This window comes from Siphateles boraxobius, unplaced genomic scaffold (assembly GCF_051911475.1).
Source record: "Siphateles boraxobius isolate OS27281-9 unplaced genomic scaffold, OSU_SipBor_1 46, whole genome shotgun sequence".
Classification (NCBI taxonomy): Eukaryota; Metazoa; Chordata; class Actinopteri; order Cypriniformes; family Leuciscidae; genus Siphateles; species Siphateles boraxobius.
The window spans coordinates 15,009,918-15,035,392 of record NW_027509097.1 but is presented as its reverse complement, the minus strand read 5'-3'; the positions used below and the strand labels follow the sequence as shown (position 1 = coordinate 15,035,392).

General features: G+C 40.7%; 1 protein-coding gene and 1 long non-coding RNA gene across 3 annotated transcripts in view; one reads left to right on the top strand and one right to left on the bottom strand.

Annotated features, from left to right (window-relative positions):
• The window catches only part of LOC143710073 (uncharacterized), a 358,336-nt gene that overhangs the window by 214,960 nt on the left and 117,901 nt on the right, over positions 1-25,475 (bottom strand). The gene's annotated exons all lie outside the window — the stretch shown is intronic.
• ca10a (carbonic anhydrase Xa) overlaps positions 22,549-25,475 on the top strand; it is a 207,940-nt gene continuing 205,013 nt past the window's right edge. Inside the window, exons 1-2 of one of the 2 annotated variants that reach the window (XM_077200992.1) lie at positions 22,549-22,700; positions 23,110-23,501. In XM_077200992.1, the coding sequence (XP_077057107.1) occupies positions 23,441-23,501 (61 nt within the window). In that variant the 5' untranslated portion in view covers positions 22,549-22,700; positions 23,110-23,440. Of the gene's footprint in view, positions 22,701-22,970; positions 23,502-25,475 lie in introns of those variants that run through there. The other variant, XM_077200991.1, reaches the window with a different exon arrangement.

The following is a 25,475-nucleotide window of genomic DNA, read 5'->3' as shown; positions in this document are numbered from 1 at the left end:
AAATGGCAGTCATTCTTCCACTTGCTGACATAAGGATCATTTAGAGAGAGTAGGACAGCCTGGTAAATGAGCCTAACGTTCTGGATATGATTAACAGGTCTGTGTGACTGTGCCAAGAGTTTTATCTGAAACAATTTACTTCCATTGATATCAGAATAATCGTGCATTTTGGTTCCACCATTATCTTCAGGCTTTTTCCTGTCTGAAAGTGGCAGAATCAAATCCCAGAAGTCATCTATATTCCATGTGATGGTCTTGTTTTGAATTCCATACAGAGCCAGATTCTGTACAGGGAGTGTTTTAGCTGTGTAGTGGATGAAACATGATCTATTTTCATACCTGAAGTGTTTGGCCAATTCACACTTTGAGAGAAACAACAGACACTTTCAGTGCCACAAATAAACAATGAAGCGCCATAAATTGGATCTATCTATCTATCTATCTATCTATCTATCTATCTATCTATCTATCTATCTATCTATCTATCTATCTATCTATCTATCTATCTATCTATCTATCTATCTATCTATCTATCATCTATCTATCTATCTATCTATCTATCTATCTATCTATCTATCTATCTATCTATCTATCTATCTATCTGTCTGTCTATGTCTGTCCTTTTATCTATCTAGTATCATCCATCTATCTATCTGTCCTTCTATCTGTCTGTCTGTCTGTCTGTCTGTCTGTCTGTCTGTCTGTCTGTCTTTCCTTGTATCTATCTAGAATCATCCATCCATCAATCTATCTGTCCTTTTATCTTTGTCTATTTGTCTGTCTGAATGTGAAACATAAGAAGTCATACACTAGTTTTGTATTTTGTATCTAAAGCAAGTGATGAACTCTTGCTGTCTTTTAAATTATCCTATTGAACCAGAAAACAAGATCTGATTCCTCTATTCTTTCAAATACATCCCACCAAGTTTAGGTTAAAGGGCTGTTTTATCTTTTTGGGGGGCTTTGTCAGCCTTGGAGGGCTGTCTCATGGGGGGAGTGTGCTTCAGCATGATTGGTAGACTGATTCCCATTGTTCCTATTCTTGAGATAATCTCTCTTTTATGCTTTTGAAAATTGTTCTGAAATATGCTGACAGTTGTGAGAGAGGCACACGTGTCCACACCATCAGGTAATAACTTTGCATTGAGGTTTGAAGATAATCCTTAGCTTCTCTTCTCTTCTGTAAGAAGTTAGTAAACACTCTTTTTTTCTGCTTGCTAAAATCCAAAGTCCCATGGGTACGAATATCTTTCTGTCTCTGCTGTTGGGCTCATGGGAGCTGTGATCTTGAATTCATTTCTCCTGCGGAGAGGCATTGCCACAGATAATCCCAGACTTCTAACAAAACATGTTTCAGTAAAGAAAGGGGTGACTAAATTCCCTGTTTATTGTAAAGGGACTAAAAGAGGAAATGTTGGATGCATAATGAGTCTGTCTGATGAGGTTTCTGTGACAAAACACCTTATGAAACAATGGCTCGGGGGTGGAAAAGTATCCTTGTGTGAAGTTCAGAAATTGCATGTGATTATTTATTTATTTATTTGTTTGTTTATTTTTCAAGGAGCCTCTAAGCAAATTTATTTGTCTGTTAAATAAGACATCTTTGAAGGACATTCACTGCTAATAACCTTGTCACCATTATCACTTTTTTCAGACTGGTAAGTGTAATACGTTCTTGTTGCGATGCAGCAAGGATGAATCTGAGAGAGAATTCAAACGCAAGCACTTTAATTAAACAAACAGGTAATCCACAGTGAAATACAGAATAAAGACCTCGGAACCGGGACACGGAACACGGAACACGGAAAAGCTACAGGAAATGACGACCGACACCACTCAACTGAAACACGGAGGTATAAATACACAAACAGACAAGCTAAACAAGATAACAAGGGGGTGTGGCTAATCAGAAACACATGGGGAGACTAATCAACATGACGGGGAACAGCTGAACATGAAAGGACAGGGGAACACATGACAGACAAGAACAAGATACAAAACCCACACGTGACAGTTCTATAGTCAGATTTATTTACCCATTCCTAGCACAGGAATGATCAAACAAAGTCGTATTTACAACTGGGAAACTTCTGAATTCTAGATCAGGTTTTTATTTTATATATATAAATATATATATATATATATATATATATATATATATATATATATTTTTTTTTTTTTTTTTTTTTTTTTTTTTTTACTATACAGATTTTGATTAATCCTGATACAGATTGATTAATGCTGTTATTTACAACCAATGTTTAGAAAATTATAATTTTTTATAATAATACTTTGAAATAAGGTTTTTTATTTGTATTTATAATGTATTTGCAGTTATTAACTACATTACTTAACATGAACTAACAATAAACAATTTTGTTCTTCTACAGCATTTATTAATCTTAGCTAATGTTAATCTCAACATTTACTAATACATTTTTAAGATCAAAGGTTGGATCTGTTAACACTATAACAGTTTTCTCAGTCACTTTGGTACATTTCTTAAATCATCCTTAAGATTTGCAAACCAGTAAATGCATTTCTCAAAGCAGTTCGTACAAACAGCAACACACAATGAATTACCTGCAAAAGCCTGTAATTTGCTCAAAATCCTTTGTTCCCTTTCGAGGGAACTCCAACTGCGTCGAATGACACTTTGGGGGAACGCCCCTCAGCGTAGCGCCTCTGAAGTATGAATGAAACTGAGCCGATCTCTGATTGGTGCAACGTCATGACGTAATGGGTGACGGCAGATAGGCGGAAGCTATAAAAGCAGCCGGCACACATAAGATGTCAGCTTTCTGTTCTTCAGCAAGCGCTATCTGTGACTGTTTGTCTTATTTATTGTTGTCTGTTACTGAATGAGTGAAATGGCGAGTGTGAGCTTCAGGAAGTGTGTGCATCCTTGCCCTCGCTACATCACGGGCGGGGACACACACCAACTGTGCACACATTGTTTGGGAATGCAGCACGCGCAGGCAGCTCTCGAGGGGGCTGCTTGCGAGGATTGTGAAAAGTTGACAATCCGTGTGCTGCGTTCCCGGCTGGCTATCTTTGATGAAGATGGTCAGCCTCGCGAGCCCCGTGGTGCGGGACCCGCGTCCGCTGAGGCGGCGCGGCGACGCTCTTCATGGGGCTCGCAAAGATATCTGTCCGGGGATCTCGAGGCTGCTGAGGCACCTTCTCGGAATTCATCGGGCAGTTCTGATGTCCTCGAGCCTCGCGCAGAAGCCCGCCCCGCGGCTTCTTCTGCGCGAGTCGAGGGTCCGATGTTTGAGCTGTCTGCCTCTGAGGAGGTTGGCGTGCTCAGCATCGAGGGCGGGGATTTCGGGGACGACTCGCCGCCCCGTGTCCCCGCGTGTGAGGAGCTGATTGAGGTTGTTTCCCGTGCGGTGGCTCATTTAAATATCAGCTGGCCACAAGAGAGGCAGGAAGCGCAGACTAAAAGTAAACTGGATGAGCGCTTCCTGCAGCACAGGGAACAACCTCATCACCGGGGCTTGCCGTTCTTTCCCGATCTGCACAACGAGTTGTGTAGATCGTGGAAAAAACCACACTCTTCTCGTGTCTCCAATCCCCCTATTATAAATTATAGTAACATCATGGGGGCACAAGAGAACGGTTATGGGATGATGCCGCACGTTGAACAGCCTTTGGCGAATTATTTATCGCCTGAGTCGGCATCATCCCTTAAAGCCCCGGTGCTGCCCACTAAGCCGTGTAGAGACACATCAGCGCTAGTGGGCAGGGCTTATATGGCTGCGGGTCGGGCTGGTACGAGTCTGCACACCATGGCTATGCTCCAGGCGTACCAGGCCGACCTTCTTAAGGACATTGATGAGGGCGAGGGTCCAACTCCGGAAGATATTGCGGAGTTGAGGAAGGTCGCTGATTTGTCTCTCCGAGTCACCAAGGAGACGGCCCGCGCTGTCGGTCGCTCCATGGCAGCTATGGTGGTCTCGGAGAGGCATTTATGGTTAAATCTTACGGGCATCAGGGAGAAAGACAGGGCTTTCCTCCTTGATGCCCCGATTTCGCCTTCTGGCCTGTTCGGCGACGCCGTTAATACCGTCGTCAACAGGTTTCAGGAGGCGAAAAGACAATCAGCGGCCTTCAAACAATATCTCCCTCGCCGCTCAGTGTCCAAGAAGTCTGCCCCCAGTGGGCAGCCGCAGCCACAGCCATCAGCCAGCTCCTCCGCCTATAGACAGGCTCAAAAACAGAGCGTCGCGTCTAGAGCCCCCCCTCAAGGAGCTTGGGGGCATAGACAGCGCTCTCAGGCGGAGCCTCAGCCTAAGCAGGGCGACCTGAGGGCCGTCCTGCAGGCTAAAAAGGCTTCGTCAAAGAGATCCTAGCTACTCTAGGATCTCTGCGGGCGGCCCCACCCGTGGTGGAACGACCGAGGTCGTCTCCTTCACGGAGCCCGCAGGAAATCGATGTTGCTCTCCCGCCGTTAAACATGCTTCGGGACACATCGGTATCCAGCGAACGCAGGCTGCACTGTCCGCCCCACAGGCTTGCGGTCAGGCAGCATTCGCGTCCGCCCATCGAGAATCGTTTTCGGTTCAGCCCTGCCGGGAATCCGCTTCAGGGGGCCATTCAAAATGGGTAGAGGCTGCAGTTCAGTTCCCGCCCACCCAGATTCAACGGGGTGGTCTGGACTGTAGTCGACCCAGTGCAGGGTCGGGTATTGGAACAGGAAGTAAACTCCCTGCTGGCAAAGGAGGCTATAGATCGTATTCCTCCACCGGACAGGGAGTCCGGGTTTTACAGCCGCTACTTCATAGTTCCCAAGAAGGATGGGGGGTTGCGTCCAATAATAGATCTCAGGCACCTGAACCGTTCTCTGAGGAGATTCAGGTTCAAGATGCTCACTATTCCCATTATCGTGAGTCAAATTCAGTCCGAGGATTGGTTTGTCACGATAGATCTAAAGATACTTCCAAATATCCATCCTTCCATCTCACAGGAAGTTCCTGAGGTTCGCTTCGGGGGCGAAGCGTACCAATATCGGGTTCTTCCGTTCGGCCTAGCTCTCTCCCCTCGCACATTTACCAAATGTATGGATGCAGCTCTGGCACCGCTGAGACTTCAGGGCATCAGGGTGCTCAATTATATCGACGACTGGCTGATTTTAGCACAGTCACAGGAGCTGGCGGTTCGGCATCGAGATGTCGTCCTCGCTCACATCCAGAGCCTGGGGTTGAGACTCAACACGAAAAAGAGCGTGTTGACACCAGCCCAGAGAACTACGTTCCTGGGAGTGGTGTGGGACTCGGTCACGATGCGGTCACAATTGTCTCCCACGCGGATCGAGTCCATCCTGACCACAGTGTCCAGGATAAGGCTAGGCCAAGCCATCACTGTGAAGCACTTCCAGAGAGTGTTGGGGCTCATGGCAGCAGCGTCCAGTGTCATTCCATTCGGCCTGCTGCACATGAGGGCCCTTCAGTGGTGGTTAAAAACCAAGGGGTTCTCCCCGAGGGGAAACCCGTTCCGCATGATCAGGGTTACGCGCAGATGCCTTCGTTCCCTATCTATGTGGAAGAAAGCTTGGTTTCTGTCCCAAGGGCCAGTGTTGGGAGCGTCATGTCGCCGGAGAACCGTTTCGACAGACGCCTCCCTCTCGGGCTGGGGCGCGGTCATGGACGGCCGCTTTACGACAGGCCTATGGCAGGACCATCATGCCTCCTGGCACATAAACTGCCTGGAGATGTTGGCGGTGTTCCGAGCTCTGAGGAGCTTCCTGCCGGACCTCAAAGGTCATCATGTCCTTGTGAGGTCAGACAATATGTCGGTAGTGGCCTATATAAACCATCAGGGGGGTCTGAGGTCTCGCCCTCTATGCAGACTGGCGCATCAGATCCTCCTGTGGTCCCAGGGGAAGTTGTTGTCTCTAAAAGCAACATTCATCCCGGGGAGTCAAAATCAGGGAGCAGACATCCTGTCGAGACAGGGGCTGAGGCCCGGGGAGTGGAGACTCCACCCCGAGGTGGTGGAGTCAATATCTCAGAGGTTCGGCCCAGTGGAAGTGGACTTGTTCGCGTCTCGAGAGACGACCCACTGTCCACTGTGGTTTTCCCTCACCCATCCAGCCCCGCTGGGGTTGGATGCCATGGTGCAGACGTGGCCGAGGTTACGTCTGTACGCATTTCCCCCGATCGCTCTGCTCCCGGGAGTTCTAGAGAGAGTCCGTCGCGACGGGATCAGTCTACTGTTGGTAGCCCCGTTGTGGCCGGCCCGAGTATGGTTCTCCGACATAATTTTGCTCCTGGACGGCCCTCCATGGGAGATTCCCATCAGGAGGGACCTGCTGACACAGGCAGAGGGCTCAATATTTCACCCTCGGCCCGAGTTATGGAAACTGTGGGTCTGGCCCCTGAGGGGGCACAGTACCTAGAGGCCGGCCTATCAGCTGGAGTAGTGGAGACCATACTCAGCTCTAGAGCTCCATCCACGAGGAAATTGTACGGCCTAAAGTGGAACGTCTTCACCGTTTGGTGTAGGGAGCGTGAGGTGGACCCAGTTAACTGCCCAGTGGCTTCAGTGCTGGAGTTCCTCCAAGATCGCTTTTCCACTGGTCTTACCCCGTCCACACTCAAGGTGTACGTGGCTGCCATTGCGGCTTTCCACGCTCCTCTGAGTGATGGGCCTCTGGGGAGACACCAATTGGTCGTACGTTTCCTCCGTGGGGCTTGGAGGATGAGACCTGCGGCTCGTACCAGGGTTCCCACTTGGGACCTGGCAGTGGTTCTCGAAGGACTGGCCGAGGCCCCCTTCGAGCCGCTGGAGTCGGCTGAGGCCAAGAACCTTTCGTTGAAGGTGGTCTTTTTGTTGGCCATTACTTCTCTGAGGAGGGTAGGAGATCTCCAGGCGCTCTCCATATCTAACGAGTACCTGGAGTTTGCTCCAGGCAACATTAAGGCCATTCTTCACCCTAGGCCCGGCTATTTGCCTAAGGTGCCGTCCAGTGCGGCACAGCCTACGGTTCTGCAGGCTTTTCATCCTCCACCTCACGTGACGGCGAATGAAGAGAGACTTCACATGCTCTGCCCTGTCAGAGCACTGAGTATTTACATTCAGAGGTCCTCTTCGTGGCGGAAGTCGGACCAGTTGCTGGTGTGTTTCGGGTCGCCCAGAAAGGGGCTTCCCGCCTCAAAGCAGACCATCAGCAACTGGATTGTCCAAACGATTTCCACGGCCTATCAGGTGCGCGGTATGACTTCACCTTTGGCCGTGAGGGCTCATTCTACCAGAGGCATGGCGTCCTCTAGAGCCCTTCTCGCGGGGGCCCCCATCCAGGAGGTCTGCGATGCAGCAGGATGGGCTACCCCTCATACCTTTATTAGGTTTTATAGTTTGGACATTTCGTCTACACCCGGCTCTCTTGTGCTCGCGTCCTAAGTGTGCCTGTGAGCAGCTTCACACTAGGGCAGGCAGGGCGCGTTGTGGCGTAGTGGGTACTCGTTCCCCCAAAGTGTCATTCGACGCAGTTGGAGTTCCCTCGAAAGGGAACGTCCTCGGGTTACGACTGTAACCCTTGTTCCCTGAGAAGGGAACGAGAACTGCGTCCCTTGGCCACGCCTTCCCCTGCCTGGGAGCGCTTGCTTCATCACAGAAGCTGACATCTTATGTGTGCCGGCTGCTTTTATAGCTTCCGCCTATCTGCCGTCACCCATTACGTCATGACGTTGCACCAATCAGAGATCGGCTCAGTTTCATTCATACTTCAGAGGCGCTACGCTGAGAGGGGGGTTCCCCCAAAGTGTCATTCGACGCAGTTCTCGTTCCCTTCTCAGGGAACAAGGGTTACAGTCGTAACCCGAGGACGTTAATCTCTCAAAAGTAAGTATTTATGTCAATGAACATATTAGCACCTTCAGAATGACAAGTCCTTGTGTCATTGTTCACAAACAAGATAGTCAAAATGCTTAGTCATGTTGTTAATATAAGAGTGTAATTTGTTTTTTCAGATATAAAGTATGGCTACGATTTTAATGAAAATGATTGAAAATGCGCAAGACTGCACTTTATCTGTATGGCATATTTATATTAATAAACACAAATGTACACATTACTGTGGGATATTGATTACAAGAGACTGAACAGGATTCACAGTTACACTTTTACTGTCAACAAATTACAGTACAATGTCATTGCGATATAAAGAAAACGACAAGACTATTTATACACACATACTGTATATATGTACGTATGTACGTATGTACGTGTGTGTGTGTGTGTGTGTGTGTGTGTGTGTGTGTGTGTGTGTGTGTGTGTGTGTGTGTGTGTGTGTGTGTGTGTCTGTGTGTGTGTGTGTGTGTGTGTGTGTGTGTGTGTGTGTGTGTGTGTGTGTGTGTGTGTGTGTGTGTGTGTGTGTGTGTGTGTGTGTGTGTGTGTGTGTTTGTGTGTGTGTGTGTGTGTGTGTGTGTTACATTATGTCTCTATAAATTATATTTACTTTATAATGTAAAATCCAAGTGGACTTCAGTGATATTTGCATTACAGTACAGTATTACAGTAGTGAACATTGTCTGATTACATACTGAACCTGTTCTTTCTACAAACGTTTGAATGACGAAGGACATGGTTGTTCTCCCAAAATTCTGCTGTACCTTTTGTCCCGCCATGGCCATAAGGTCATGATTGAGAACATGGTTCACAATAGTGGCCTTTATTTTATCAGAAACATCTCTACAATCTTGGCCTCTTCTACCTCTTCCACTGTTTTGCCTCTGTATCCTTCCAACACGCATCCTTACTGTTCTTTTTCCCAGCTGTTGACCTTGTTTGTTTCCTTGCTGTTATTCCATTGTCAGAATTTGTTACACTGTGTTGTGCTCTGTCTATATGCTTGCTAAATGAAGCCTCATGAGATGCACCTCTGAGTAAATTTAGAGAACTGGATGATCACTGGTTGATCTAGCCCTTTACATTTCCCTTCATTAGTGAAATTCAATATTCACCTCCACAATCCATCAATTCAGGACACATTTACAAAAACAAACAAAAAAGTCTAATAGAAATGTATAGAAAATATGCTTGACAGTTTATGTGTCTAGTTCAATCATTTTGCATTTAATGACTTAGGCAAGGAACTAATGCCTAGATGTTTTGAAGGGACTATTTAACAGGGAACCAGTATAATATATTTTGATCAACATGACATAAGCAATTGATAATGTAGTAAACAGCAGACAATTATACATAATCAATTGCATGAATGTACCAAAGTATTTTTAATTCATTCAAAAGAATGAGAAATTGATGTACACAAGTTTTATGATGTGCACAATTGACTAGATGATGTGGAGGTTAAACAAGTATTTTTGAGAATTTCAGTTGTGATCTGAGAAATGCACCAAAGCGACTGAGAAAAAAAACTGTAATGCACTGTGAACTAACATGAATATAATATAAACATTTTTATTAACTAACGTTACCAAGGTTAATAAATACTGTAAAAATATATTGCTCATTGCTAGTCCATGTTAGTAAATGCAGTAAATATTACCAAATGAGAACATTGTAAATTGTTACCATTTTTCCTCAGACCCCTATAGTTGCCAAGAAACTTCCCAGCAAACAAGTCTATAGGAAAATATAATTAGTGATTTTGCAGTGTGCAAGTATTTCAATAATATTAAGTTGCTATGAACAGCCAACAACAGACAAATGTAAAGTTAATCACTCACATTTAACAGTTTGCTTTGCAAAAAAATTTTTTTGTGAGATTGCACATAAATAAGGGCTATAAATTACAATAAATACGAAAATAAAATGATAAAAAAAATGTATATTAAAGTACAATAGAAATTAAATAAAACATCCATATTATTTTTCTGACTTGAATGTGTGATGTCATAATAATGAACTCAAAATTTGGAGCTTTTCATTTACACTTGAAGGCTTGAAATTAACTTTTACAAATTAAATATAAAGTCGTATTGGCCAGTAAATGTTTCTATTAAGCAGACAAGCTTCAAAGATCTGTAGACACCATTTTGCTTTGGGCTAAATGTATTAAATGCAACACAAGGATCTTCTTTGGATAATTAACAGCATTACAAATATAACCAAGAGAGAATTACAGCAATAAGCAGCAGGGAGGAAAATCCTACATTTACCTTGCCTCCATTGTATCTCACTGCCTAATTAAACAATGTTAGCAGTGTGCGACTTTACATTTGTTCATGAAGTAATTAAGACAGAGAGCTATGTTGGACGGGTGGAGGTAGGGTGTCAGTTACAACACCGGAGTCCTTTCGCAGAACAGTCCGAGTCCATTAAAAGCATGCATGTACTCCATTGTGAGTGATTTCCATTACCACATCCATGGATTAGAGATGCTCTGATACATCTTGCATTGAGCAAACCATATCCATTAGTGAGCTTGAAAGACTTGTTAATGGACAACACTTTATTCAGAGCATGCCTTTCTTATTCTATTGTAAATGGCATCGACTGACACCAGATTATATAACCCTGTATCACTTCCAGCACACAGAAATGTTAGTCAGCAGTGACAACAAATCAGACGGAGCTGTGAGAAAAGGAAGTAGCACCACGGAGACTGTCATGCTCGCATTAGTTCCAAGCACCAACTCCAAAACATTTACAGTGGCTTGATCAATGTAGTGCTGATACAAAAGTTTCAGAGATTTATGGGCCGCGGCATAACAGCATCTACAGATGAAGAGAGAGAGCTAATGTAGAGATGGTAGGAAGTGTCCATCTAACACAATCAGTATCCCTGTTTTTTCTGACACTACCGCAGACTAAAAGGCTACATTAGGCGGCCCTCACCTGGTACTGGAGCCCAGGCTGTGCCAGCTTTAATCAATAGACACAGACCTACCCATGGCTTTTGCTAGCAGACATGCCTCATAAGCTTTTCTAGCTGATAGGTCGGGTTGAAATGTAAGTTGATGAAGTGGAAAAGGAAGGGAGTGGCAGGCCGGGCAACAGCGTGAAGATAATTATAAAGGATAACAAGACTTCAGCTGAAAAGCTTGTTGTGATAAAAAAAAGAAGCTTGAGTGTTTCGTTATTGTAGCTCTTTAAATCATTACAGCAAGATAATGACACTGTTACTTGAAACCCTGCAGAATTAATGTAGCTATACAATATTATATATATTTATTAAAAAAATTATACTTTTATTCTGCAAGGATGCATTCAATTGTTCAACAGTAACAGTAAAGACATTTATATTGTTACAAAGAAATTAAATTTGAAATAAATGCTGTTCATTTGAAATTTTGAATCATCAAAGACTCCAGAAAGAAATGTCACAGTGTCCATAAAAATATTAAAGTCCTCTTGTAGTCAATAGTTTTATCCCTTAAAACTTATCTTTGATCATCAATTTGACATATTGTAAGTTACTAGCGTGTTGTGCAGGCTAGCGAAATTACTAGCGTGTTGTGCTCGTTATAACGATTTAGATAGAAGCTACCGATGTCAGATTAATGTGTGGTGATGAGTAAGGTATAATTAGCCTCTATAATTAACTCACAGCAGTTAAGAGATCCACTCGCTCAACTTAACTCAAGTTACTCTAGTAAACGCTGCACGATGGCATCACTCGTTACAACGTTGGACAGATAACGTAAATGTGATTATCTTTTTGCTTGACATTATCAAACAGCTAATAATGTGTTGCTAATGTTACACAAACCATGTTTCCGTTCGCCACCTCAGAGTCAGACAGCTGCCTTCTAACAATCAGTATCCTTAGAAATGCTGTGAACATCTTGGAGAAAGGGATATAGTTTATCATAACATCGTAATATACATCATATACATAATTCACCCACTATATTGCTAAATATACACGATTTTTCATATCAACAGGAATATACCGGGATAACCTGGGACTTCCCTGCTTCAGAGAATAGTTAACTACATGGTTTGACTTAAAGCAAATTAAAAACACCAAATAATCAATGGACAAATAGGACAATGAAGAAAAATCTCTCTCATGCTATTTGTATATTATTAAGAGTTATTTATTGTGTTTTTATTTTTGCTGTCACACCATAGGACACATTTGCAGTAGTTCATCAAAAATGTAAACAAAAAACAGTGAAGAATAGCTAAAGTTAGTGACCCCTTATATTTTCTCAAACATCAGACTTCACACTACATAAATATATGTATTTTGTCTTCGAAAACGGTGTTTTTTCAAAAAAAAACATTTTTTACTGCCTATTTGTCAACTACCCATATACATTTTAATCTATATATTTAAGCCTGTCAATAATCCGCACCATTTTTGAAGTGTGTGCATGTGCGGAAGGTTAGCCTATTACAGAGTATGACGTATGAGGGAACCTGCAATGAATGTTACTACGGCTTCAGGAAACAGTTTTGCCTAGTTAGTTTGTTTCTCCAGTGGTGCATCATACTATGGTAGTTAATCAGCAATTTACATCGTTGTTCGGGAAAAGCACCCCAGGCTGTATTACAATGGAGGATGGGTAATTACCTAGACTGCGTGAAAGGCAGTAGTGTTTGTTTTGCTAATGCCTCTCAAAATAATCGTGGGTTAACCTGAAGCAAAGACAAAGTTTGCCTTTTCATATTAAAATGCCACCTAATTGCTCAGACCCGAAATTGATTCAGGGTAAGAATGTTGTCCCGACTAAGCCTTGATTCCTGCTCAAAACTATATAGTAATATAACAACAACTACAAACAAAGCCATAATAAGCCACAATAAAGAAGTAATTGCAACATTGTAATAATTTTAATCCTCGTTTTGGAACGAAGCAAACAATCTACAGATCTGAAAATGCCCTCAGAAATGTTAGTATTAATAAGAAATGTAGGATCTGAAGAATCATGTGACACTGAAAATTCAACTTTTCCATCACTGCAAGAAATTATGTTTTAAAATATTTGTAAATAGAAAAAAGGTAATTTAAAATGTTAATAATATTACGCAATATTACAGTTTTACTGTATGTTTGGTCAAATTAATGCAGCCTTGATAAGTGTAAGAGCAAAAGAGCATATGATGAAAAATCGTACCGACCCCAAACATTTGAACGGTAGTGTATATTGAATAAATTAATTCATTGTACTATTTATATATTATATAACTATTTTACTAATCTTTCAGAACTCACTGCAAATAATTTTGGGATTGCCTTTTCTACACATTTCATGAGAAATCTCTCTGCAAGGTATAAGGCGGGTGGTTTGGTACCTAATGCTCTGGGCTGGTAACCAGAAGGTTGCTGTTTTGAACCCAGCAAGATGGAAGCTGTGAGTGATCACAGTTGTTCCTTTGAGCAAGGCGCTTAACCCCAGGTTACACCAGGGGGACTTTCATGTACTCTACTGTAAGTCGTTTTAGATAAAAGTGTTGACTAAATGACTGCGTACTTACCAGACACTAGAAATATCTCAAATATTAACATCCATGTGAAAGGCCATTCCTCACCTATACAACAACACACAAACTTGTGAAGAAGGAAGGCTATTTTCTCCAGCAATTTGGGAGGAAGTCTCTCCTCAAAATGTCCAATTACACAAATGCTTGTTTTCTGTAGCAGTGGACTTGAATGTTAGTGCACTTAAATTAGAATATTTTCTCCAAAATAAGAGTTCACTATTGTCATTTTTTTCCAATTCTTGGGAATAATTACTGTAGCATACATTCAGGTAACTGGGTCAGTATATCCTCCTTATTTTGCTACCCGGAAGTAAGCTCTTTTCTGTGAATTTTCAATATTCATCAGTCGCTATAACTAGAAGAATAACAATGTGCAGTAAACTGTAAAACTAGTTGCACTACAAAACAGTGTGGTTTATGACAATACATTAGAATAATATGATTAAAAAAAATTACCAGTTTGAAATATCAGGCTGCATAATGAGCTGTTTTGTACAGCTAAAAATAACTGCAAATAGATGACACCGGAAGCAAGACACATTCAATTTATAAGTGGCCGTGTCCACTTATGTTAAAAATAAGGTGGAAAATAAAGATACATTTTCCTGTTCCAGTTGGATTCATTGATTACAAATTGCATTTATTGATCTTGTTGTATTTCCTGAGCCGTGCAATTATTGCTGCAACCTGTGTGATTACAGAACAAGGGACCAAGAAAATGTTCTTTTCTTTTTTTTTGCCATTTCCTCCCCCTTTTTATTATGGACTTGCCGGCCATCGAACTGTTCTACCTGGAGCAAAAGCAACGAATCCTTGACATGAAACTACTATCAGTAACTATTTTCTCCTGGGCAATAATGGAGATGGTAAATAATAAATAAACCTAGAAATATTCACTAGAGTAAATAGTCTGATAATTTGATATGTCTCCCTTAAATACTACTTGTAATTCATATCCATCTGTGACTATTAAAACAGATTTTCTGCATCCTGCATTAATAGCATTCATTTATCTATAAACACTGAGATGTGTTTTTAACACTATTTACGACTTTGTAGTATGACTTTGATTCAGTGTTCATAATTTGTTGCATGTAGTTAGTAGTAATCCTCTCTGGGTCCATTGTGTGCACTGGAAGGGACAGATAATCTGCAATCATTGTTTAATCAGTCAAAATGTTTATCATTACGACAGGTGTCCTGGATTAGGGCTGGAGAATGGGACTGGAAATTTAGTGGGACAGAGCTTTAGTGGGCATAGCTTAGACAGAGCTTTAGTGGGCATAAAAAAAATCCTCTTTTTTGGTTTATAATAAAACATATAAAATGCTTTTGAGCAGGAATTTATAATGTTTGAGCCATTTGTGTTTGTGCGTGACACTGAAGAAATCTTGAAAACATAAGGTGGACCAATGTACATCACGCTTTAATGGCGATATTTGTGCTTCTTGTTTTTCTGAGACCAAATGGTGTGTGGGTGAAGCACATTTTTGACTGTAGGTGTTATTTTTCTCTAAAAAGCTATGAACGTCAGGAGTCCAGCAGAGTTAAGTAACTTATTCGGTCAATGAAACTGAACACAGTTTCCATGGAGTCTGTAATGCTATCAGCTAAGCTCCAAGCTTGCAAGAAGTACAATTTAATTTTTTTTATATATATATCAAAATCATGCTCTGAAAGGAACATGCTGAACATACTCCTCAGTGTCAAGACTTCTCACTGTAACTTTCCAAAGACCACCCCAGGTCAAAAAACTAAAATTAAAGCAGTAAATATGGCTTATTTTGAACTTCTGAAATTTATTGAGTCATAACTGTTTCAAATGTGAAAATTCTTCTCGTCACAGCAGAAAAAAGACCCTTTAATTGTATGGGGATTGTTCTTGAAAAAAATGTTTTTGTTCAAAAAGTTAAATATATTATTTCATTAAAAAAATACACTACCATTCAAAAGTTTGGGGTCTTTATGTGTTTTTTTTTTTAAAGATACAGTATATATTGAAATCTATACTTTTATTCAGCAAGGCTGAAAGTATAAAAAATTACAGAACAGACATTCCGAATATTTCGACACTATTTCAATTTCCACAAAAATATTAAGCAGCACATCTGTTTTCAACATTGATAATAATAAGAAACGTTTAGCAGCATATCAGCATATTAGAATGATTTCTGAAGGATCATGTGACACTGAAGAAAAAAATCAGCTTTTCCATCAAAGGAATAATGTAAAAAATATAGATATGTTCAAATATTTCACAGTATTACTATTTTTACTGTTTTAGCTTAAATAATTGCAGCTTTGGTGATTTCTTAAATCAAAAATCCTACTGACCTCTATAACTTTTAAATTTTTGTGTTAATTATTTTAAGCAAACAATAACTTTTCGAATATGTCATGATGGTTTATACTAAACATAAAGGCCAGGTTTCACAGACAGGGCATATATTAAGCCATGATTAGGACTTAGTTAAATTAGGACATTTAATTGCTTTTATAAACGTGCCCTAGGGAAAAAAAAAACTTTACTTGTGGGCATCTTGAGACAAAACAATGGCAGTGACATATTTTAAGATATGTCAGTGCAAGTTGCTTTCAGTTAAAACAGCTCAAACATGCATTGTAGTCTGGGACAAGTTTTGTGAAACCAGGGGAAAGAATCCTAATTTATTCATGCATTGTGGGATTATCAATAAATCAAGTGATCCATTCTGTAAGGTTGGGGCGATTAAAAGCAAATAACTATAGCCATATAGCTGTGATTAAGGACAATCAACATCTGAACATCAGCCAACCGTATAACTGAATACCACATGCTCTACCTCTGGTTAGCATCAACTAGCACTAAATCAAAAATCACATAAAACAAATGAGCCATTTGTGTGGATGAAACAATTCCCATTAGTGCTGTTAATCTGATGGGTATTAGGGCCACAAGGTTGTTGTTTTTTTTAAACACATTGCAATTTGTTGATTGTTGGAAGAGTCATGATTTATTAAAAGCTTTTTCATAAACATTACAAACAAAGCTACTCCAGAGAGGGGAAACAAACAGACTGACCATCACTTTTAAGACCTGCAATGTAGTATATTTAAAAGTTTGAGGGAAATTATAATTTTGCAATTTGAAAAAAGTAAAGTTTATCCTGAGTACAAGTCAATGAGGTCGAGGAGTGCAATCAAGAATACAAACTTATTGTGCCTTGAGATTAATTTTGCCACTCTCACTTCAGAGGAAGAAAAATTACTTTCATTATATCATTTAATTCTTAATACCTGTCAACCCAAGAGAGCTGTCCCTACAAATTCAACCCGCACTTTTATTATTGAAAGCATAACAAATAATAACAGTGCACTATAACTGTCATTTGTAGTCTGGTCACGTATGTCTTGTTTATAACTTCCTCTCCTGCAAATAGGCATGGTCAAATGAATGCAAATACATCCCATTATTGTAAGTAACATGGGAGATGAGCAGCTAAGAGTGAGTGACACATAAGGTCTTGGGTTTGCTGAGAAAATATTAAACAAAATGGAACATGATGGAGTCATTTTGGAGAATTGTAGATAAGGTTAAACAAACACGAAAAACTAATTGTCTTTCATATGGTCCCTTGATAACTATGGAAAGCACCCAAAAAAGAAAATTCTCACTCTCGTCATTCCAAACCTGTATGATGGCTTTATTCTGTGGATCACAAAGCGATTTTAGTATTTCAACTTTTTTTCAATGCAGTGAAAATGGAAAACATTAGCCTGGTTAAAACCAGACCCTTCTCAGTCGTAACTGAGTTAGGGTCTGGGGAAGGTTCATTCACAGCTCATTTCCAAAGGGGCGTCACCAACGGACGTCGCTCAAATGCCTCTGTAAGCAATTGGATAGACCTTAAAACCAATCAGATCGATCGTCATCTTGTAAAGCCCGCCTCAACGTTTGTGATTGGTGCCTCGTTTTGGAAAGATTGTAAATGAGCTTGAATGGGCTCTTCGCCAGACTAACTTGCAGAGAAAATCTAAATTTGCCTGAAGTTCATCTGGGTTTTTCCCAGGCTAGGAAAACATTGGACCACATTCACCTTTATTGTATGGACAAAAAACAACGATGCTGCAGAAATATATAGTACTATATACTATGCGAAAAACAGTACGCCAACAGAGTAGTATGTTCAAGGGCATAGTATTCGAAAAACAGTAAGTTCAGAAAGTACCCGGATGACCTATTACTTCCGTCGAGATTCTGAAGTCCGCTTTCCATGGACACTTTACTGTTCCATGAGGCCACGGAGAGGAGTTGTGAATGGCAGGGAAGTGACGCAACTGACACAGTGGTGACAACATGGTGGATGTACTGTAGTATACGTCCAAATTTCATTCATACTACACACATTCATACTATATAGACCGTACCTTTTTAACGGCCACAAAGTAAGTTTCAAACCAAATGTAGTACTACTATACAGTTTGCGATTTCGGATGCAGCTTGAGACTTAAAAAAAAATATTTTTGTGTTTCACAAAAAAAATAAAGTTTGGTTTGGAACGACACGAGAAAGACAAAATGATGATGCCTCCTATGCCACGCAATGAAGTTCTTGGAGCGAGTTATCAAAGGCCGGCTTCAGTTTCCATTTTCATAGAACCAGTGCAGCATCATCCAAGGATGCAGCACCACTGATGCAGTCCATGCTGCTCATTAACCTGAAGAGGCACCACGAGACGATCAAGCTGTACACATGGCATTCCTTGACCTGGAAAAGGCTTTTGACAGACCTCGCGCCTCACAACCTCATCTGGCATGCCCTTTGGGCTCACGTTGTCACTGAAGCCTACGAGACTTAGATCAAGTCCCCCTACACCAGTGTCACCAGCACCATCCGTTGCCCTGTCGGAACATCGCTGCCCTTCCCAATTACCATCGATGTCCACCAAGGCTCGCTCACCTCTCCTGTTTGTCCTGTGTATGGACACAATCACTAAGGTCTTGCAAGAGCCTCATCCATGGTCACTTCATTATGCCAATGACGTCTTCCTCACGAGCAAAACAAGTGAAGATGTGCAAGCAATGCTTGGAAGACCATAGTATGTGATTAAACATCTAAAAAACAAAGTACCTGGAATGCAGCCCCAAAACCGACGGCACCATCAGCGTCGATTGCGAAGGACTGAAGGCTATGGACTACAAATACCTTGGATCCGTCATCACCAGTGACGGCAGCACCTTCCCCGACGCTAAAGCACAGGTCAATGCGACACGGATGAAGTGGTGACAGTTGCGGTGGCTTGACCGACTGAAGGAAAACATGAAGATCATCAATGCTGCCCCAGAAGTCCCCCTCAACTGTGCCAAATAGAGAAAGCTTTGCAAAAAAGCAGACGAGCGGGATTGACGCTAAAACGAAAAAATGTATGCGAGTCACCTTGTTTCTTTTTAATAGTCCCTTAAACACATTCTGTTGACTATAAGTAACGTTGCACCTCCATGTCTACTTACTCTCATTAGAGTGACTACGTTTACATGCAGCCAATTTTCGGGTTATGGTCGGGTTAATGTCACTATTCGGGTTTCTGAAACATTAGGAATAACCCGTTCGGGGCAGATAGTGATCGCCTTTGTTTGCGCTTTGGTGCTGGTACTGACCTCGTTTCAAAAGTATGCTGTGCGGTGCTGGTACTGACCTCGTTTCAAAAGTATGCTGTGCTGCGTCTCGCCATGTTTACTTCCGGTATACTGCACGCGGGTTTTTGTATGCGCTGAGAAGTTCCTCTACTCAAAAGACAAAGATTCCTTGCGAATAGAACATGCGCACAACACAAATCACTATGGGGATATGCCGATACGCGTTTGCATGACAAAAAAATTCGGGTTAGAAAAGGTGTACCCCAGGTATCATATCCCGGTTTTTAAAATCCGGGATATGAGCATATTCGGGTTTTTGACGGTGTTTACATGGCCGTGCTTGACCGGGTTATTGCTAATATACCGGTTTTGAACGGGTTATTGGCTGCATGTAAACATAGTCAGTGTTAGTAGAGTATTGGTAGACTGGTAGGGTTAGAATTAGGATAAATTGACATGTAGTTGCAAAGTTACTTATAGTCAGTAGAATGTCTGTTGGAGGACCATCTTAATAAAGAATAAAGATCAATAAAAATCAGAAATTAAGCAGACAGTCTACCAGTACTCTAATGAGATATAGTTGACATGTAGTTGTAAAGTTACTTATAGTCAACAAGATTGTTCAAAAGGGATCATCAAAATAAAGTGTTACCCATAAATGTTGTGTTGTACAAATAAGGCTTCCGAATTTACTCAAACTCTGTCTTGATTTATTTCATACAAGTTTTTTTTTAGAAGTTTTGGTTGTGTGGTTTGGTTGGTGTTCCTTTTATGGCTTTCCTACAGCTGACATACAATGTCCATTTGCATCGGAATGGCTGAAGTAGAAATCAAATCATTTGGCAGTCCTAATGTGTTTTGATTTTTCCATTAGCAGGCCAGTAGTTCTGGCATTCATGCTGGCATGATCATAATTAGTGTCTTCCATTTGCATTATTGCAGTCAATTGAACCAGTAGAGCATTGATCCCATGCTGATTGGCACTACCTGCACCGCTTTACAAGACTGATCTGAGTTACAAGTCAGAGATGGTTTTTGAACCCTGACTGCATTAAACCTGTGTATGTCGCTTTCCATTTGCAGGGCTAATGTGTCCTGGCTTTGGAACAACCTCCCAACACGAGTCCCTTGATTGTAATGGGAGAATTAAGGTTGACTTCCAATCGATTAGAGCATGGCCTGGCTAGCAGCGAAGGGAGATACCTGCACGCTTGGATTATAACCCCTGCAAAGTGCAAACCCCCGCAGTCAAACAGCTATTGACCTCCGAACGGATGCTTGAACGTCTTCCTTATTTCACAATGCACCTCCTCTCTCACACAATATCCTGATTGCCACTCATCAAAAGATATGTTTGCCTTTTTTGGTCACTCTTTATAGTTTGTAGGTCATGTGCTATTGGCATAACTGTGCTTTATGCATTTGACATTTCATTTTCCTTTGAGACAGACATAAAAATAGAAATGTAGCTGGTTAATAATCTGAATACAAGACAATATATACACATCATTTTTGGCTGGTTCACATTTACCCAATAAATGACAACAGGTTTGATCATACTCTTCTCGGAATTCCTGGCATTTGATTGCCCTTGATAAAGGGGAAATCATCACTTACCTGTGAGAGTCTTACAAAAATAAAGTAAAATATTAAATCTCGCAGACTTTATGAACGCTGCATTTAAAATATTTTTGAGTATCAAATTTGTTTATTTACATGATATTTATTTTCATACCCAGATGTTCTGAATTGTCATTTACAATTCTTGAAATTCCAGACTATGAATGACGTGATTGAAGTGCGTCTGATTATTGCTGTGGCTTTTTATACAGATAATCTTCTTTATAAAAGTAAGACTCTCCAGTCTTTCTTATCCCCTTCTGCCATATCCTGTATTGTATTGAATAAGCCGCAAAAAAAGTGAAAGGAAGTAATGAGTCAGCATTAGCGACTGCAGTGTAATATTGTTCTCAAAATTGAAAGGAGGTAGTTTTTTTTATTATATCATGAGGACATGAACATACAAACATCTACGCATATGAAATTAACACTGATGAATAATGATACAGTTATCACATTTGAATGTCAATGTGCACCAACATATCATATCATATCACCATAAAACTGATCAGATTCGCTGCAAGACTCAGGCCTTGTATACACCAGCAGGGGCCAGTTGCATAAACCTCTAAGACTAGTCTTAGTTAGAGTTAGAGATCAATTTATTTTCTTTAAGACTGTTCATATCTTTTTTAAATCAGTTACATAAAAATGTAGATTGGTCTAATTTGATACTGAAAACTAAGACTGATTTCCCCTGACCAACTGCTAGTGGGTCATACTTGAGCTTAAGACACTGTCTTAACATTATGGCTATGTTTATGCAACCGGCCAACGGTATTAAGATGTGTTTTGGTCGATCGGATCACAAGTGGACGACACTAAATACAGGTGTAAACGGGGTCTAAAACGTTTTGAGCTTGTCCACATTCGACCACTTCCAGAGGTAGTCGAAAATGCAATAGATCGGATCGCTTTGGTAGTGTAAATGCTCATGTGATCAAATGCGTTTGAACAGCCAAAGACCGCCTACTGACCTAACAATTAAAACATTATAGGAAGCGAACTAGCCAGAGGGGATTTAAACTTTGTTGGCTGAAGGCCCAAGTTTGGTTTGAAGACAAAAAACATACCAAGCACAGTGGTCTCACTTACAGTATATTTAAACATGAGTATCTTTGCATATGAGTACTGATACTGTATTTACAGAAAGCAACTTTATTAGTCTAAAGATCTCAACTTAACGTAAACCTGCAATGAAAAAACCAGGGACTGGTAAATCATGAAGACATCTAACAAAAAGTTAGATTTTTGTACATGTACTGCGTTAGATTAAACTGAGAAGGGTCATAGCCCTATATTGTTGTCCTACTAGTTTAACTGCTTCTATTAATCTCATTTGTAAATAGCTTTTGATAAAAGCGTCTACTAAAATAATAAATGTAAATGTAACTAGAAAGGATTTATTTCTTTACATGACTAGCAGCTATGAGGGCCTTTTTTCGCCTCAAAAATTTTATGTTTTTTTTCCATGACAATCATTAAATAGCATCAGATATTATGCTTTAACCTGCCTAACGTCATTTTAACTTAATATAGTACATTGAAAAAGGTGCTAAGTCTCTACAACTGTAAAAGGCTATGTGCCTACAGTACATACAATATCCATTAAACATTTACTTTATATATATGCATATCGCCACTTAGTGAACGTATTTGTTGCAAAGCAATTAAGAACATGATGCAACTGTGGTGACTGGTGATAGGTCAATATACGCGATAACGCACAATCTTCTTTGCGTATCTCTGATGTACCCGCCCCTTCTCTCTCTCTCACTCTCTCTCTCTCTCTCTCTCTCTCTCTCTCTCTCTGTTGTGCTGATGCTCTGCTCCATCCACCTGTGCCTAGGTAACGTGATCACGCAATTGATAGCGGGAGCGCGCTCTCTGTTTTGGTGGTCCGCGTACCCGCTGCGCACAGGAGGCTGGTATACAGCAATTTACCTGGTGAACCTCAGGAAATAACAGTAGCCTAGTTGTTTATGGACCATTGGATTTGGATTTTTAGTTTTTGTTTTTATGTTTTTACATTTTTGAACTGTCCCGTTATATAAAAGTAACAGGTAAGAGCTAACTATCTCGCCTGCAGTGTTGTTGTGGATTGTGTAGCCTACTGACATTTCCTCTGCAGTATTTCATAACTCCCTGGTAAACTTGTTTGTTTTGTCCTGTCATAGAAACGATCAACTCCCGTAAGTGTTCCAAAAAACATCACAGGTTAGCTTATATTTACAACTTTCCTCTCATGACACTTCATGAAAGCAGATGGATAAATTAATCAGTGCTCGCGTGCGCTGGTAAGTGTAACGGCATGTCGTGAACGAGGGAAGCACGCCCCCTTACAGCGAGTGCGCGGTCCCGTGACTTACCCGTTAAACCTGGCTGAGTTAAAACTGTTACTCTCGCGCAGAGCTCCGACCTTGTCCACTAAGAGGACAAGTCAAATCACAGTTGTACTCCTTCTTTTCGCAGGGTCACATCAACGGAGTCCAGTCTGCGTGGCATAACAGAAGCACTTCTGGAACGCTTAAATCATTTTATGGAGGCTTGTGGGACGCAACGAAACATCTATTAAAGTGTTCGCACTGAGGATATCACTCCAGATCCCCTTTAGTTCGGGACATAGTCTTGTTTGGATTTCAGCCTGTTTGAAATGTGGCGTTATGTCCTCGAGATAAATGTGCTATGCGTGTGATTTGGAGAAGATCTTGTGGAAGGTGTCCAGTGGGAAAGAGACTGGGTGGACTCATCTGCAACTGATCCCCGTTTTCTGAGCGCAATGGACTTGGAATGAAGACAAAACATGGATATAATCTGGGAAATATGTATTATCCTTCAAGTCAATCTCATTGTTTGCACTTCAGGTAAGATTGTAGCCTACGAATATATATAAAAAAATGTCTACATGAAAGTGCTTTGATATTCGTGTGATAGCTTGAGTTGTGTCAAAACCATACAACATGTATTACAAAATCATTCACTGTACGTAGTTTGTCCCCTATTATTCAAATAATATAATATTACGAAAAATCTTTTGGAAGGCACGGAATTCCATCGAAATCCAGTTTTTGATTATAAAAATTAGTTCTTTTTCATGTTGCCTACAACGTTCATAGCCACACCATTTATATTAATTGGGCTACTATTCCTTCATTAATTCAATAATTTAAGTTCATAAGATATTTTGCTTAATACGGTGTGGCTGTTATATTTTAATGATGGTAGTCTACATTTGCCATACTAACTCATTCGGGTATGTGGTGTAAGGCTATAGGCATACAGTAAGTGAAGCGTAAATTACATTAAAAATTAAATTACATTAAATTAGTCATAGGCTATGAATTTTTCATCCTCTGGTTATGTAAATTAGAAATAATGATTTTTGGAGGCGGTCATCACTGCAAAGACCAAATGTTGAAGCAATGGAAACCCGAATTTCAGCACGAACTGGTCTACTCGAACTGTTACCATTTTACCAGTTACTATCACTTAGTCAGTCTAATGCGGAGCTCGTGTGAGGTCGAATATATGCTGTCCTCTCTCAGACATTATAGTGTTAAAATCCAGAACACCCACGGAAATAACTTATTCAGTGGGCAGAAGTCTAAATGACTGCCAAAACCCGTCCAAATAAAAGTCACGAATGTTATTAAATGACTAAACAAATCAAATCCGTTCTGGTTCAACTTTAAAGCTCCTCACGAGAGGTTTATGGAACGCGTCCAGCAGTGTCGCCCACGCGAAAACTGGACATTGATGGCAACTCAGCGCGCAACACATCAGTCTTTCTCATGATGCGTAGGACAGGCAACGTAAACGTCCTTGACCAGTGTTTATGGCATCTGAGAGCTTTCCTTTTTAGTAACCTCATGTAAATTTCCACGATGGTGAATATTTTACACGAGGCTACTTGTATGGAAATTCAGAATGTTATTGCTTTGGAATATTAATCTTTACATTACTATGAGCACAATGTGGTTATTATGTGTGAGTGGTTTGCTTTTAATGTGTATTTATGTATGCAAAATACTAGCAGTGTTTATATTGTGACTCCAATAATTCTTATAAATATCTCCTGTGTTTTGCTGAATAAGTTTCAGCAAAGATTCATCTCTAAATATCATCATGATATCAGTTGCAATGAGCATTTTGATTATATGTTTAGTAGTGCCCTTAAATCTAGTGCCAGTTTTGTCTCCCTGTACCTCTTCCACTTAGTCAACGTGAATTGTTGTGCACAGCTCATTTGACTTCTATAACGTTATATAATTTGGAAATACAGGTCTTTAGCCATCAGGAATTGATTGGATTGTGAAAACTGGGCATTACACACTGTATCAAGCAGAGCCAGAATGAATGTAAGTTTGCTATTTGGCATTGGGTTAACATAACCCAGTAGCCCACACAGCCCAAGTGACGTCAATGGAAAAGGTTGTTTCAGAGGAAGAGCAGATTTTTAAAATTTTGATTAATGATTATGATGATGGCCTTTCTTCTCTTTGAAATAAGGTGCACTATAAATCATTCATATTAAGAGCATGAACGTGCTTTTTAAAAAGAAAATGGGGTACATTTTGAATTTACATTGACTTTCAGATATTTCCTGGTGTAGCTATGGTGCATCATTATGATTTTTCAAAGAATTTCCAATTTGTTCCACAGCCATCAATCCCCAAATAGCAAAGCCCTCTTATTTACTTTCAACACTGTTTTTTCCCAGCAGTATTCTTGATGACATGTCTGTTGTAAGCAGGTGCATTGTTTTATAACAGATGGAAAACACTCCATTTTGCTGTTTAAACCTTTTTGATCTTTTTTTAGAAGGTCTCTCTGTATTT